Genomic DNA, 12,745 nt, shown 5'->3' with positions numbered 1-12,745 from the left:
GTTGGCGTAGACTTGGACGCCTTGGTTATCATTTTCTATTTTTAGCCTAAGCTGTTATTAATTACGAGATTACCCTTTGTACCCAACCCTGTAAGTACCTATACGGCACTGCATAGGCACAGGTTTAATTTCCATCAACCCACGTCAACCTCACTTGCAATATAAAGGCGCTAGTCCCTTTGGCTAACATGGTTAACGGCCAGGATATACCCCTCCTCTCTTGCTCCAATGGCAGCAATGGACATTCACGAAGTATTCTCCCATCCTGAGGTGGAGATGATGGTGAAGATGCAGGGTACCCCATGGTTATACGACTACACGCCCAAAACAACTTCTTTGTGCATCATTGAGCTGTACGAGAACCAAGCTCCCCGTATACAGGAAGATATGAACCATGAAGCTTTTGAACGTTATTGCAAAAATCAGGTCAGTCGCTTTGTTGGCTCTAAGATGTAGTGACAACATGGTTGAGGATTGCATCGCAGAATCTTTGCCTGAGGCTCGATGAAACTAATGGTCCAATCCTTCGCATAATGTACGAGCTTCTCTGGTATTCAGGCATATCATTTTCTTGATGACTTGCAGCTTCGCTGATTCGATATATGTTCCACCACCTGTCAACTTCAAAGTTCCTACGAATAAACGGGTTGATAACGATAAAACAGTCCTGTTGATGCATCACTACCTCAAAGTGCCCGCCCTATTCTTTCGCGATCAGGCTCCGTCTGCAACCTACCTCACAATTGGCAATGCCATGTTTACTCGAAGAGCAGCAACAGGAAAGCCGAATGTTATAGGTAAGATTTGGACGCGTTTTGCACATCAATCACGCTGATCTTGTTTGTGTCTAGACGGTTACTATCAATATTGCTCAGAAAAAGAGGGCAGGAAACCCACACATACGTGGTTTTCGTATGGTTTAGGTTCGAATGACAGAGCAACAAACTACATTATACACCAGTGTCCCAAAGAAGTATTTCAGCTCATACGCTACTGTGCAATAGAAGGGTCGAATCCCCGCATCCTTTTGCGCCCATTCTCAATCGATGCGTTCCTTCTCAATCATCTAATAACAGAAATCAATTCAATGGTTATCGACCCCCGAAAGAGTCTCCTCAATATTGTAAGCTTTTGTTTCTATATGTTCCTTCTTTACTGTTATGACTGATAGATCTTTAGGAAAGGATTGTGTTTACACAACAGAAGGCCAAAAACATTTCAGAGCTACATCGTGTTGCCCGTGACGTCCGTTTTATCAAGGATACTGTCGGCGCGTTGCTGGAGATAATCGATCACGTCATTAACGCACAAAAGCAACATAGGGAGCTTTACGGTGTGCACAATCATGGTCTGGATAATTCTGTACACGACTCCCTGGCTCTTTTGAAATCAAAGGCAAACTCAACGATGCGTGAGGTGTCAAGTTTGGAGGGCCGGGCCTCTCTGAAGATTGACCTGGAATATAGTCTCGAGAATCAGCAAGATAGCCGGACCAACTTGAAGATTGCACGTTTGACGACTGGTATTGCAGCTGCCGCTCAGAAAGACAGCTCGTCTATGATCACGTACATTTTCTTTTTGTTAAACCAATTTTATTCAATGTATTAACTATATATCAGGATGGCTGCTGTTACTATGTTCTTCCTTCCAGGGACATTCGTATCCGTGCGTATACCATTTTTCATTATGAAATTGTTGCTCACAAAGATTTTTCCCGTGCATATTAGGCTCTGTTTAGCATGGTATTTTTTGACGCACCTGGAGATACAAGGCCCGGTAATCTTGTAGTTTCACCGCAGTGGTGGATTTTTTTAGCCATAACGATACCTCTAACCATTTTGGTCTTCCTTGTTTGGATCGTTTGGAAGCGCTGGCGTACCAAAGCTCTGAATCTTGATGCTATTCAGAAAGAAACGGAGGAAGAGAAGGCATTGGAGCCCCATTCCTAGCATATGTGCAAATGCTGGGTATCTCAACCATGTATCCAGATGTAATATCCGACAGCAGTCGACGACAACTGTTGGATGTGCTGATCCAGTTCTGCTTATTCTCTTCAAACCTTGCATCAATTCTGAAACGATTTTTTTTGTATCGTAGGGTTCACTTTACTACACAGCTGTAACTACGTCATTTTAATAATCATAACATGCAAAGATCAGGTCTTTCGCCAGTGGCATTGGCGCACCCGAAAATTTACAGAGCAGCAATGAGCGCATTGTACGCAGCCTTAGGCCTGTAGTTGCTATCAAAGAGGAGCGGGTTGGTGTTGGCGCGCCAAGAGTCCTGGTGATAGAAATAAGAATGAGTAGAAGTTATTTAATAGAAAAAGCAGTGTCGCTCACAGTATCTCTGACACCCCATGAAGTGATGGCCTCGCAAGCAGCTGTGTTCAAGCAGGCCCTGAGAACGGTCACGTAGTCGTTGGAGCTGGCGCCAGCAATATCGAGCTCAGTGATTTCGACAGGAAGTCCGGTGCTTGCAAGGGCAGTGAGAGCAGCCTGAGCTCCTCCGGCTCCATTGGCCTGTATCAGAAAGGTTTGTGCTCAGTACTTTTGAGCATTTATGGCCGTGCTTACGCTGAGATGCATTTGTGTGCCAATGCCATCAATGATTCTGCCAGACGCATTGATGCGTCTCACTAGGCTAACCATTCCCTGGGTTTTGGCGTTGTTGGAGTCAAGATTATAGTCGTTGATGAAAAGCCTTGCAGAATGTAGATTGAGCTGTCCGTTAAAGTTCAAAAAATGAATGTGCTTACTTGGCTGTGCTGTCCGCGGCACGCGCAGCATTGAAAGCAATGGTAACGAAGGACTAATACAAAATCAGATATTGAAATTTTTTGCGCTATATGACGATATACCTCTCCGAGGACCCTGGAGAACACGCTGGAGCGGAGAGAACCGTCTTCATTGAGGATTTCACTGGAACATCGGCACTTGATTAATAACCCACATTAATTCGGGAAAACGAAGACACTCACTTAACGACGTCCCACTTGTTATCCCAAAATCATTAAGATACTAGATGTCAGAAAAAAAGGATACTCACAGCTATATAACCCGACGTTAGCATCATACTGGAGAGAGAAAAAGTTGGGACAGACCATAAAGTTTTCCAGCATAACGTCCGGCCACGTTGGAAATATGATTTTGAATGACTGATGTCTATGTAAAGAATATGGTCAGACGATAGAAAATAGATTACTGAAATTTCGACAAACCAAGGTGTTCCTATCATTGATCTGCTCGACCCAATTTGGCAGCTGCGAATGCCAGACTAGGGAAGTAGTTGAGAATACAGCTTTATCAGAAACAGGTGCACCTACCAAGGGTGTGACCACGGATGAGCTTTCCATTGGATACAGCCCAGTTAACGAGGGTATCTGCACCGCTGAAGGAGAATGATCCACGTGAAGCTAAGATATATTTAAGTCGACAATCCGCGAGATGCAAAGAGGTTACTAACGTTCAATCGAATCCCACTAGCAAGAAAGAACCAGTTTAACAACGCCGATCCAAAGTATTCCTCGAGACAATCTTACCTTCATAGAGTTTTCCTGTCGTGGTAAAAATAAACGTAAGTATCTGACTTGAAATAAGGATATAAACAGGCCTTACTGGTGTAAGCTGTCCAAACTCAGCTCTGATAACAGCAGCGTTGGCTACATTATTATCCATCAGCCCACAAGATTCGGTCTATGTAGGCTTCGAATGCTTACCCGCATTGTTCAACAAGGCAGAGTCCGCGCAAGTACCCTACCGTAGAAAGTCAGGACACAAAATTAGGGATATCCAGCACACACTGACCCAGAATTTTTTGCCACGAGCGACAAACTTGCCGTGAAGGCCGGTTCCCGGGTTAGAGGTGGGCGTAGTTTGCGAGCTACTGCTGGTGGTGGTGGGTACAACCCTTGTGGTCGTAGTGGGATTGTTAGAGCCTCCGGGCTGGCATCTATCAATCCATGCTCAGCCAAGTCGAGGGATCTAAAAGAGTATGATGCTTACTGGGAATACCAATCGTTGATATAGACACAAGTTGTGCCAGCATCGCCTTGAAGTCCGAAGTGCTTAGTTTAGCTGCAATTTGACGAATGTTAGATGTCGACTCACAAACTTTCTGTGAGATAAAGTAAGTGAGCAAGGGGAAGAAAATAGAGTAATAAGACATACGCTGCCACCGTAGTTAATACCGTCACCTAAAGAGAAGTCAATGGTTAACAGAAATTCAAGAGACCACAGAAGTAAACCGTACATTGGCCCCAAACAGGGACAGCAGCTGCTTGTTGGGCAGCAATAATAGCCACAGTCACAAAGGTAAGCAGTTTAGACATGGTAAACGACAAGAAACAGAATGCGATGTCGTTTGCATGGCTGGAATTCCTCTTTTTATTACAGAACGGATAGGAATTAATCCGAAATTTCGAGTTAGATGATGGTCAGGGGATCCAGGCATAGGAGCCACAGTAAACACCAGCTACAAAGTGATTGGGCTATGGAGAAAAGCTCTTCCATAGAGACGGTTGAACTTCGCATTTTCTCGTATAAATCCGCGTGTTTTGCAACACATATTTCATCACAGAAGAAGTCAGGCGGGGTAGGCAATAGACGATGCGTGCCAAGTTTGGCCAAGAGGACATTAGGCAGTCACTTACTCAGTAACTCACAAACTTGAGTGTGGTTGACAAAATTGACTAAAATTTGCCATGCGAGAGTCAGAGCAGCGGAATATCGACAGGATACCTGTCATCTTCGAAGTGCATGAGAATTTAAGGTGTAGTCTTAGACAGACAACCTCTCTTCGAATTGTTTGTCCACGAGTTATTTTAAGCACAGTTGCCAAGAAAGGACTTTCGCGGAAGTTGTCTCGGGACAGCTTCCATTGCAAGCGTTGAAAAGAAGCGTTTCCATCATATCCTGTGATGTCCGTTCTTTAGTATGTTTAAGGTTGCAACATTATCGCCGTCCAATACAAATTCTCTTGTGAGATATGAATAGCCTAGAAGCTAGTCAAAGTTGAATGGGCGCCTACAGAAGTACAGGGTGTGACACCACAGCAAACCAAACGTCCTTCTACGTGAAGTGTCTGCTTCTGAAATACCATCTGGGGGTTACGAATGGAAGCATGGGGTAACCTGGGGAAACATTCAGTACCCACCAGCACCGGTCACGGACCGCCTTCAATTGTATAGGCTTGCCAAGCGATGGTGTCGACAGGTCAAGCCAGCTTGGGGTCGCGCCATGTATCCCAAACTGACTAGCGGGGTATATTGAAGGTTGCGTCCACTTTGATCAGAGCACGGGAACAGACTTCTCCGAGTATCAAGCTTAAACATTTAGTCCGCAGAATAGAAAAGATGAGAAGATAATCCGAGAGGATATTCGGTTTCCAAAAAATATGGAAAGGTTCGATACAGCGCGTCGGAAGGTTAGTGAAAGCAAAAAGCAAGGGCAAGTTGCATGTGCTGTTCGATTGATTACGCCGAAGTGTATCAGGGTCACGCTAGAGTCACGCTCTGAACGCGTATGTGACAACCTCGTGACGTTACGTTCACGACTCTGATGTCTGACCCACGGCATTGCACGCGCCGTGGCGTTTGATTGTTGCAAGCTCGACACACATCCAAAGGACCTGGAATGCTATTTTGCTGGGACTTCTAACAGACTACCACACATTACAATCTATCTAGGCATCAATATAGCTGCTTTTAACTTTCAAGCATGAACTTTCTATCTGAAGACGTCCCAGACCCCACAGATTTCCCGCCTCAGGCTATTGCTCCAGGTCTACGAACCCTCGATGGCTCATTCCGGTGTGATATATGTGGGGAACTATATGATGGACCGGTGACCATTGCATGTGGACATTGTTTCTGCTCGGCAGTGAGTGTTGTGTTTTTGATTTCCCAAATATGACACTGCAACTCATCATCAGCGGGACTCTACCAGTGCATCAGGAACTGCCTGCTTAACAAGCAGGAATGCCCAACATGTCGAAAGTCTGCCAATGAGGTTCATATACGACCCAACCCTGTTTTAGAAGATGTTATATCTGCATGGAAGGAAGCAAGGTCCGTGACGAATATGAAACTTGGTTTATTCACTGCCTGACACCACACTGTGTCGATTATCAGGCCGTTTGTGCTAGGGTTGACAAAACGTGAAACCGAGCGTGTTGGAGAGAAAGAAGCGTCTCGTAAACGGAAACGATCAAGTGAAAACCCTTCTAGTTCCAGCTCTATACCAGGAAATACCCCAGGTCCATCGAATCGTGATATTTCCTCTCCAACTCGTACCCTGAAGGCAAAGTCACCTTCGAAAGTGGTAAAGAAACCTAGAACAAAAAGGGAAGGTAATGCAGAAGTCAATGTGATTTCGAGCTCAGAATCCGAAGAAGATTCGAAACCCCAGGCGTTAAAGTTTGCTCCGAGGGGTGGGTCTGTTCATTATATCATTATATCTTGTTTCTTAAAATATCATATTCTATGTGAACCCTCTAGCCGAAGACCTCGTCGAGTGCCCTTTGTGCACAAAGAAAATTGTTTACCGCGAGCTTAATGGCCATATGGACAATAAATGCAAAAACGACTCTGCGGCAAAATCGTGGTCACTACTTTTGGGAGGTAGCAAGAATGGACAACAGAAAGGAAAACACAAGTAAGTAACAAGGTCCTCTGACTTGACTTTTCAGAGATACCCACAAGTGTCACGCAGGAAGAAGGAATCTAATAGTGATGATGAATACCCCCTTCCGCTTACTACATACAACACTCTGAAAGACAGGCAGCTGAAAGACATGCTTGTCGAGCAAGAGCTACCAATTACGGGAAACAGGTCAAATTGGGAACAACGCCATCGACAGTACGTGTTCACCCTTTCTCAGCGCAAAAAATAACCTGCTCACCAATGCCGTGATATGCAGATGGATAGTATTGTACAACTCTAATTTAGACAAGTCAAAGCCAAATCGAAAAACGAAAGCTGACCTTCGGAAGGATCTGAAACGATGGGAGACAGAGAATGCGAAGAAGAAGAAAACAGTCATTGCCGATGTGAAAGCATACCAGGTTCGGACTACACATTATGGCTTGCCCTTCTGTCAAACCGATCAACTCACCCGAAATGTATTCAGAAAGAACAAAAGATGGAATTCGCAAAACTTGTCGAGGCCGCCCGTCCGAAGAAAGCAGGTGAAGATGCCTCGGTCACAATTGATACCTCATCACCACTACCACTACCAACTTCGTCTTCCACAGCACCAGGCGATGCCACTGAGATTACATCGGAGGATGAATAAACCTATGGCGCTCGTACAAATATTTCGTACTCTTTTGTATATTATATCACGGTCATAATGGGAATGTTTGAGTTGCACATAGTACCTTCATCAAGATTGGAACTATTTGAAATACAAAACACCCTAAACTGCAAGCCCGGGTTCTTCATCCGTACGGTCACATCGGGGCAGCAAGGACACCACGCACTATGCTTCGAACAAGGGTCTCTCAATTTCCGCTTGAGGCACACTTTTTGTGAACGGAGACTCGGTCAAATGCACAAGGTTTCACCAAGTAATACAGCCACGGATGAGAACGTGAGCGTCGAGCGCGTGCAGTAGGAAAATGAAAATTAAGTGGATGATTTTCGCATAGAGTATGGATCTCCAGGAACAGGGAGTCGGGACTTTGATGCAAGTTAGCATTCCAGAGGCGTCTGGGACCGGTGTTTCCGATCATGGATAGAATGGCGGACCTCTGAGTGAGGTCGTTGTTCTCTAGCGGCCGTTGAAGGGTAAATAAAGTGCTGAGGAGGATATGGGGAGATGAGCCATGTTCGCGAGGAGTAGTTACTAGTAGAGCGGTTGTCAGGGATGATAGTGTCCGAAATTAGAAAGTGTTGTAAGCCATGTTAAACCCACGTGGCGGCCGATCTGGTCTTGTCCTTAATTCGGTACAAAGGTGTCCTATTAAAACTCACATCGCACACTCGTCCCCGCTCCATTGCTGCCCTGGCCCTCCTCCTCTATATCTCTTCCTAGCTCTATTTTTTTTCTCTATTTTCCCCCTAATGGCCTCCTCACATTCTACGGTCTGTTTCTCTTCTCCTTTTAATTCTCCTCCAGCCGCTGATCTCTGTCATTTTAGCTCTCCTTCGAGCAATCGACGCTGGTATGCTTCTGCAGCGCGATTCGCCCTTCCCCCATTTTCTGACTTTTCATCTAGCTGGATCACGTTCAGACCACAGGCACCCACAAGGTCAAATACCACGGTGACTCGGACTGGGACTTTCATGTAGAGTCTGCAAAGTCGCCTCTCGACCTTTCTCTCATTCTGCCCCACTATCGCGCACGTAACCAGCCCGTAGAGCATCGCATGTCGATGCTGGTGACAAATGACAGCGCCCCCATAAAGCTAAAAGTGGTCTGTTCTGTTTTTCTGTCGCATGCACTGCACATGCTAATTTCGGGTTCATCAGTGCCGCAACTTTCTTCGTTCCAAATTCTATCTCGAGGTCTTTGCAGAGACATCAGATGTCACTATCTGGCTACCATCCGACTTCAAGGGCAGGATCCAGGCATCAGGGAAGCCAACCTTTTCCGCTGGCTTCGTCAACCGAATTCTTCGAAACGTGCGCATCAACGAGCAGGACGATGAGGAGATCTACAGCGAAGACGAGGTTTACGTCGTTACCCAAGGCCGTGTTTCCTTTAGAATGTGGGATGTTCGAACCTGCAGTCCTGAAAATACCCATAAAGAATCTCTGAAGAGAATGTTCAGCTGTGCCCGCAAGGCGCCGGAGACGGCCATCGACTGGGACTTCCTTCTCAAGGACTGATTTGATTTTTCCTCGTTTCTCCTTTCACACTTGATCATATCATACTTCTTATTCGTCTTCCATTTGCATTTTATTATGGACACTGTCTCTTCGACAGCTCGCATTCACCGCATATTTTCACTCATCATCACTGCATTCCCATTATTCGTTCTCCTCATACCACTCTTATAACCCTCGCTGGTTCTGTAGCCCTAGTCTTCATCCTGCTTTACGTATCATTACGCACCCTGTAGCTTTATATAAACCGCTGTATCGTGGACCCCTAGACCATGACCAAATCATGATTTCGCCTTATGACGATCGTTTATGGCATCTTTTCTCGCAGCTAGCAATCAAGATGCGTAATTCTCAACTAGGATCGTTGCCCAGGTTGAGATATGGTCTCCAACCTGAAACGCAACGGTGGAAGACTTGTTCCAAGATACCTCATCAACCAAGGATACCAGCACTCGTTACTCTGCATGTGTATTTGACAGTGTACATTGATTGATTGTGTATATAATTCTATAGATACATAGCGACAGTAAAGTAAAGTCCGTCCGAGTCATATAATGTCCATTCATAATTAAACGATTCCCCGAGCGCCGACATTGGACAGACATTGTTCGACAGTATCGAGGAGAACCGGATTCTCAAGGGCTGCGGCGACTCTTTCCTTGTCGTTAAGTTGTTTGTTGACTTGTGAATTTACCATGAATCCGTGATATGCAACAAGAATACTTGTGTGCCACATACCTGCGTTTTCGCTTTGATGTGACCCGGGTTTCACGAAAATATCTACTTTGAAACGTTCGGGCAGGCTTCTCAAAAGGCGAACCCGAATACAGAGACCTGTGAGTGACCAAGCGCATATAGTTATACACGGTTCAAGGGAAAGGCAGAATGCTGAGGCGCACCAATCAGAGTAGACATCCCACAATGCGGTACCGTCGGTGTAAACTCAACCTTGACGGAATTGGGTCCTACGGTTACTTGGGGCGCTGATACAACGCGAAGTTCCTCCAAGGTATTTGGATGCTCGGGGTCGTAGATAGAGCGAATCAGATCTATAAGGCCAAAAAGACATTCATTAAAAGGAGAGAAAAGGGAAGTCTAGGGGCTAGTTACCATAGATCTCATCCTGATCAATTGGCTCGACATCATCCGCTTCATCCTCGGACTGAGAGGAATCGGTTACCCAGAGCGAATGGGCTAATAGATCCGACTGCCTGGCTGCCGACTTTGAAGTCGAAAAGACGACGGGATTTGGATTGAAAATTTCGCCTGGCATTTGGGACGAGTGGAAGAGAGCAATAAAGTGTCCCGGCGCGGACATCCGGACTCGTAATTAAGAGTGCCAAGTCACAAGTCACGCGGCCTTGCAAATTCAAAGTCGCGTCCTCGACACTCACCCGCTGCCTCATTTTCTCCTGCACCTCCACTACCACTCAACTGCATTTTCTATATGGCTCCAAAGGTCCGCTCTCTGCCGCTCTATTTCAATTCAAGTCTCATCATCTTCGCAGCGAAAACATACAGATGACTCGGCCTCTGTGGCCTCTTCGACGCGTTCCACACGGGCAGCTAGCAAATCCACCACTGCTAAAAATACGGCTAAAGACAGCGCGCCTTCGAGTTCTAGGAAAGCCACACACTCGGGCGCCACGTTAGTGCTGTTAATACTTTCATTTAGTCTATTTGTCTGACAGAGTTCTCGTGGCAGTGAGCATGAAATAGAAGTGGGTCACTATTCTCAGACATGTGGCTCGCAATCAACTTAGAGCATACCTCCCTTCTAGACCACCACACCCAATAAAAGGGCGAAAACGACGGCAAGCACACGAAAAACCACGACTCGCAAGTCCAAAGTGTAAGTGGCACAGTTTTTTAACAGATTTTCCGTTGTGGTTTGCTTTCTATTTTTATTCCGCCGTTAGCCTTGGTTTATGCGGCTCAAATCACATATGCACCCCCCCCACATTTGCGCACATTGCTCTTCTTTCCGCGATCATGTTTTTTCGGATTGCATCTCGCCCATTTCATTACGTCTTTGGAGTACCCTCCGAAAACAGAAATGGATTACGTAACATGCATGTCGGTCAATGCTGTTCGTGGCAAGTGTGGGCAGTGCCAAGGTTCTGTCTTCCTTTCGACAGCCTGGTGTTGCCGCTGAAGTCATAACGACTCACGTGTCGTTTTAACGAATAGCGGCGTACTCGCATACGTCTTGCCTTTAAGCACACTTCCCAGAATTTGTGTGTGTGGATGAACCACTCATGCACTTTTCATCCTTGTTTTGCTGCTCTTCTAACCACGTAAAAAGCGCCCACAGTGTCGATGAGCCCACTACAATCGGTAAGCCCTCGTCAATCAAGGCAAGCGTGTTAGTTGTCGGATTCGCGATCGTGTCGTTTTAATGCCCACACGAACAGGAAATACCCTTTAAGCATATTGATACAAGAGGGTCAATAGAGCCTGCGCCCATAGCGACTGCTAAGCCCCCACCAGTTCCCAAGAAACCGACCAAAGCAGAAGTGTACTCTCCGCAGCGCGCTCTCGAACTGTTTGACGATTACGCTGACTCTGACAACGCCGATGTCATTGGGCCCGAGGGATTCGAGCGAATATGCACAGATGCTGATATGCCATTAGACGGTCCACGTCCTATCATATTTGCATGGCAAATGGGAGCGAAGGATATGGCCAAAATATCGAAGGATGAGTGGATTAAAGGGACTGGTACCCTCAAGTGCGTATTCTCCACCCTTCCACTGTACATTAAATGTTCAACATCTTTCCCATTAAAGAGCCTCTTCCATCTCACAGATTTCCACGGCTATTGCAGAACTGGATGATCTTTTAATGCAAGGGAAACCACCAATTGTTCTTGGATCTAACAATCAAGATTACGACCGGGCGTCTTATTTCGCCTACTCTACGAATGTCAAGGCCGCCTTCCAGAAATTGTACCTCTTCTCGTTTACCCTTGTCAAACCAGAGTACGCGTTTTCGGCATTCTTTTTATGGTCTTGACAATAATCACATTGACCCTCTACCTGGCGTATGATAGAACATCCAAAAACATAGACATGGAGGTGAAGTTTCTCACCTCTATCTTTGCGTGTAACATGCTTATGTTGGATTCTCAGACTTCCATGGCTTTCTGGACCGTCCTTCTTGCTCCAAAGTACCCGATAATGGAGGATGTTATCAAATTTATCACAGTGAGTCGTTATTTCTGTTCTTTCACTCCTTGCATCACGTCAATTTTACGATGAATGATAGGAAAAGGGCACGTACAAAGCTACCAACAAAGATCTTTGGAGCATGGTTTGTTGCTTCTCATGATTCTTGGATCGAACGCGTCATTGATTATACTCTCTTCTTATCTTTTAAAGATGTTAGAATTCTGTGAAACTGTATCACCATCACTCGAAGATTACGAAGCAGACGGGGTCAGTATATCTATTCAATTGGCACCAATGTATTCCGTCCCACTTATTTTTGTGACCATCATTTTAAGGCGTGGCCTACACTTTTGGATGATTTTGTGATATGGAAGAAAGCTTCGACCGGAAAAGCATCCAACACGAGAAGTTGAACATTTAGCATAATAATTATCACGACGCATCAGATCCTTCTTTTCCATCTCTGTTTTCTCACTCTTAGCCATTCATGCTTTCGATCATGCTTTTTAGACGTTGCTGTATCATACTCACATAGTCTCCACCTAACAATCCACGATACCCACCAATCGCAATACATTTAAATTCTGGCATTCGTTCCAACGTGAGCAATGGCTTGTCTCCCATAACAAACAAAGAGGTATAAAGGTATATTAATAGCAAATCTATCCAGAAAAATGGTAGATGGAAGCGAGTGCACGCAAGCGGAAAATGTTCGAGAGCTACAAAAATAGACAAAAGCAGAGTCTG

General features: G+C 45.5%; 6 protein-coding genes across 6 annotated transcripts; 4 read left to right on the top strand and 2 right to left on the bottom strand.

Annotated features, from left to right (window-relative positions):
- Positions 1 to 228: 228 nt before the first annotated feature.
- Positions 229 to 1,949, top strand: JR316_0003570 (Notoamide biosynthesis cluster protein M'; the record flags this gene model as incomplete). The annotated part of the gene is made up of 7 exons (XM_047889341.1): positions 229 to 426; positions 486 to 535; positions 586 to 797; positions 1,077 to 1,123; positions 1,180 to 1,565; positions 1,620 to 1,665; positions 1,728 to 1,949. 7 exons carry the CDS (start codon positions 229 to 231, stop codon positions 1,947 to 1,949), a joined length of 1,161 nt encoding a protein of 386 aa, XP_047751715.1.
- A 244-nt stretch (positions 1,950 to 2,193) lies between these two features.
- Positions 2,194 to 4,330, bottom strand: JR316_0003569 (Endo-1,4-beta-xylanase 6; the record flags this gene model as incomplete). Its single annotated transcript, XM_047889340.1, has 17 exons — positions 2,194 to 2,283; positions 2,343 to 2,522; positions 2,577 to 2,703; positions 2,759 to 2,811; positions 2,861 to 2,921; positions 2,981 to 2,994; positions 3,221 to 3,276; positions 3,326 to 3,415; positions 3,466 to 3,481; positions 3,542 to 3,556; positions 3,618 to 3,661; positions 3,719 to 3,755; positions 3,807 to 3,951; positions 4,005 to 4,050; positions 4,110 to 4,116; positions 4,170 to 4,195; positions 4,252 to 4,330. 17 exons carry the CDS (start codon positions 4,328 to 4,330, stop codon positions 2,194 to 2,196), a joined length of 1,086 nt encoding a protein of 361 aa, XP_047751714.1.
- Positions 4,331 to 5,717: 1,387 nt separating this feature from the next.
- JR316_0003568 (Postreplication repair E3 ubiquitin-protein ligase rad18) lies at positions 5,718 to 7,293 on the top strand (the record flags this gene model as incomplete). The annotated part of the gene is made up of 7 exons (XM_047889339.1): positions 5,718 to 5,879; positions 5,946 to 6,067; positions 6,131 to 6,429; positions 6,497 to 6,653; positions 6,711 to 6,857; positions 6,919 to 7,063; positions 7,129 to 7,293. 7 exons carry the CDS (start codon positions 5,718 to 5,720, stop codon positions 7,291 to 7,293), a joined length of 1,197 nt encoding a protein of 398 aa, XP_047751713.1.
- A 770-nt stretch (positions 7,294 to 8,063) lies between these two features.
- Positions 8,064 to 8,831, top strand: JR316_0003567 (uncharacterized protein; the record flags this gene model as incomplete). Its single annotated transcript, XM_047889338.1, has 4 exons — positions 8,064 to 8,084; positions 8,141 to 8,164; positions 8,219 to 8,416; positions 8,472 to 8,831. 4 exons carry the CDS (start codon positions 8,064 to 8,066, stop codon positions 8,829 to 8,831), a joined length of 603 nt encoding a protein of 200 aa, XP_047751712.1.
- A 565-nt stretch (positions 8,832 to 9,396) lies between these two features.
- Positions 9,397 to 10,146, bottom strand: JR316_0003566 (Protein AE7; the record flags this gene model as incomplete). Its single annotated transcript, XM_047889337.1, has 4 exons — positions 9,397 to 9,509; positions 9,567 to 9,662; positions 9,728 to 9,877; positions 9,939 to 10,146. 4 exons carry the CDS (start codon positions 10,144 to 10,146, stop codon positions 9,397 to 9,399), a joined length of 567 nt encoding a protein of 188 aa, XP_047751711.1.
- Positions 10,147 to 10,275: 129 nt separating this feature from the next.
- Positions 10,276 to 12,411, top strand: JR316_0003565 (DCN1-like protein 4; the record flags this gene model as incomplete). The annotated part of the gene is made up of 11 exons (XM_047889336.1): positions 10,276 to 10,287; positions 10,337 to 10,476; positions 10,534 to 10,549; positions 10,610 to 10,680; positions 11,143 to 11,191; positions 11,243 to 11,559; positions 11,618 to 11,809; positions 11,881 to 12,034; positions 12,096 to 12,140; positions 12,209 to 12,265; positions 12,334 to 12,411. 11 exons carry the CDS (start codon positions 10,276 to 10,278, stop codon positions 12,409 to 12,411), a joined length of 1,131 nt encoding a protein of 376 aa, XP_047751710.1.
- Positions 12,412 to 12,745: the final 334 nt, after the last annotated feature.

The sequence above is a fragment of the Psilocybe cubensis genome, chromosome 3 (genome assembly GCF_017499595.1).
Source record: "Psilocybe cubensis strain MGC-MH-2018 chromosome 3, whole genome shotgun sequence".
Taxonomy (NCBI): Eukaryota; Fungi; Basidiomycota; class Agaricomycetes; order Agaricales; family Agrocybaceae; genus Psilocybe; species Psilocybe cubensis.
Note: the sequence above shows the minus strand (reverse complement) of the source record. Positions and strands in the feature narration are given on the sequence as shown.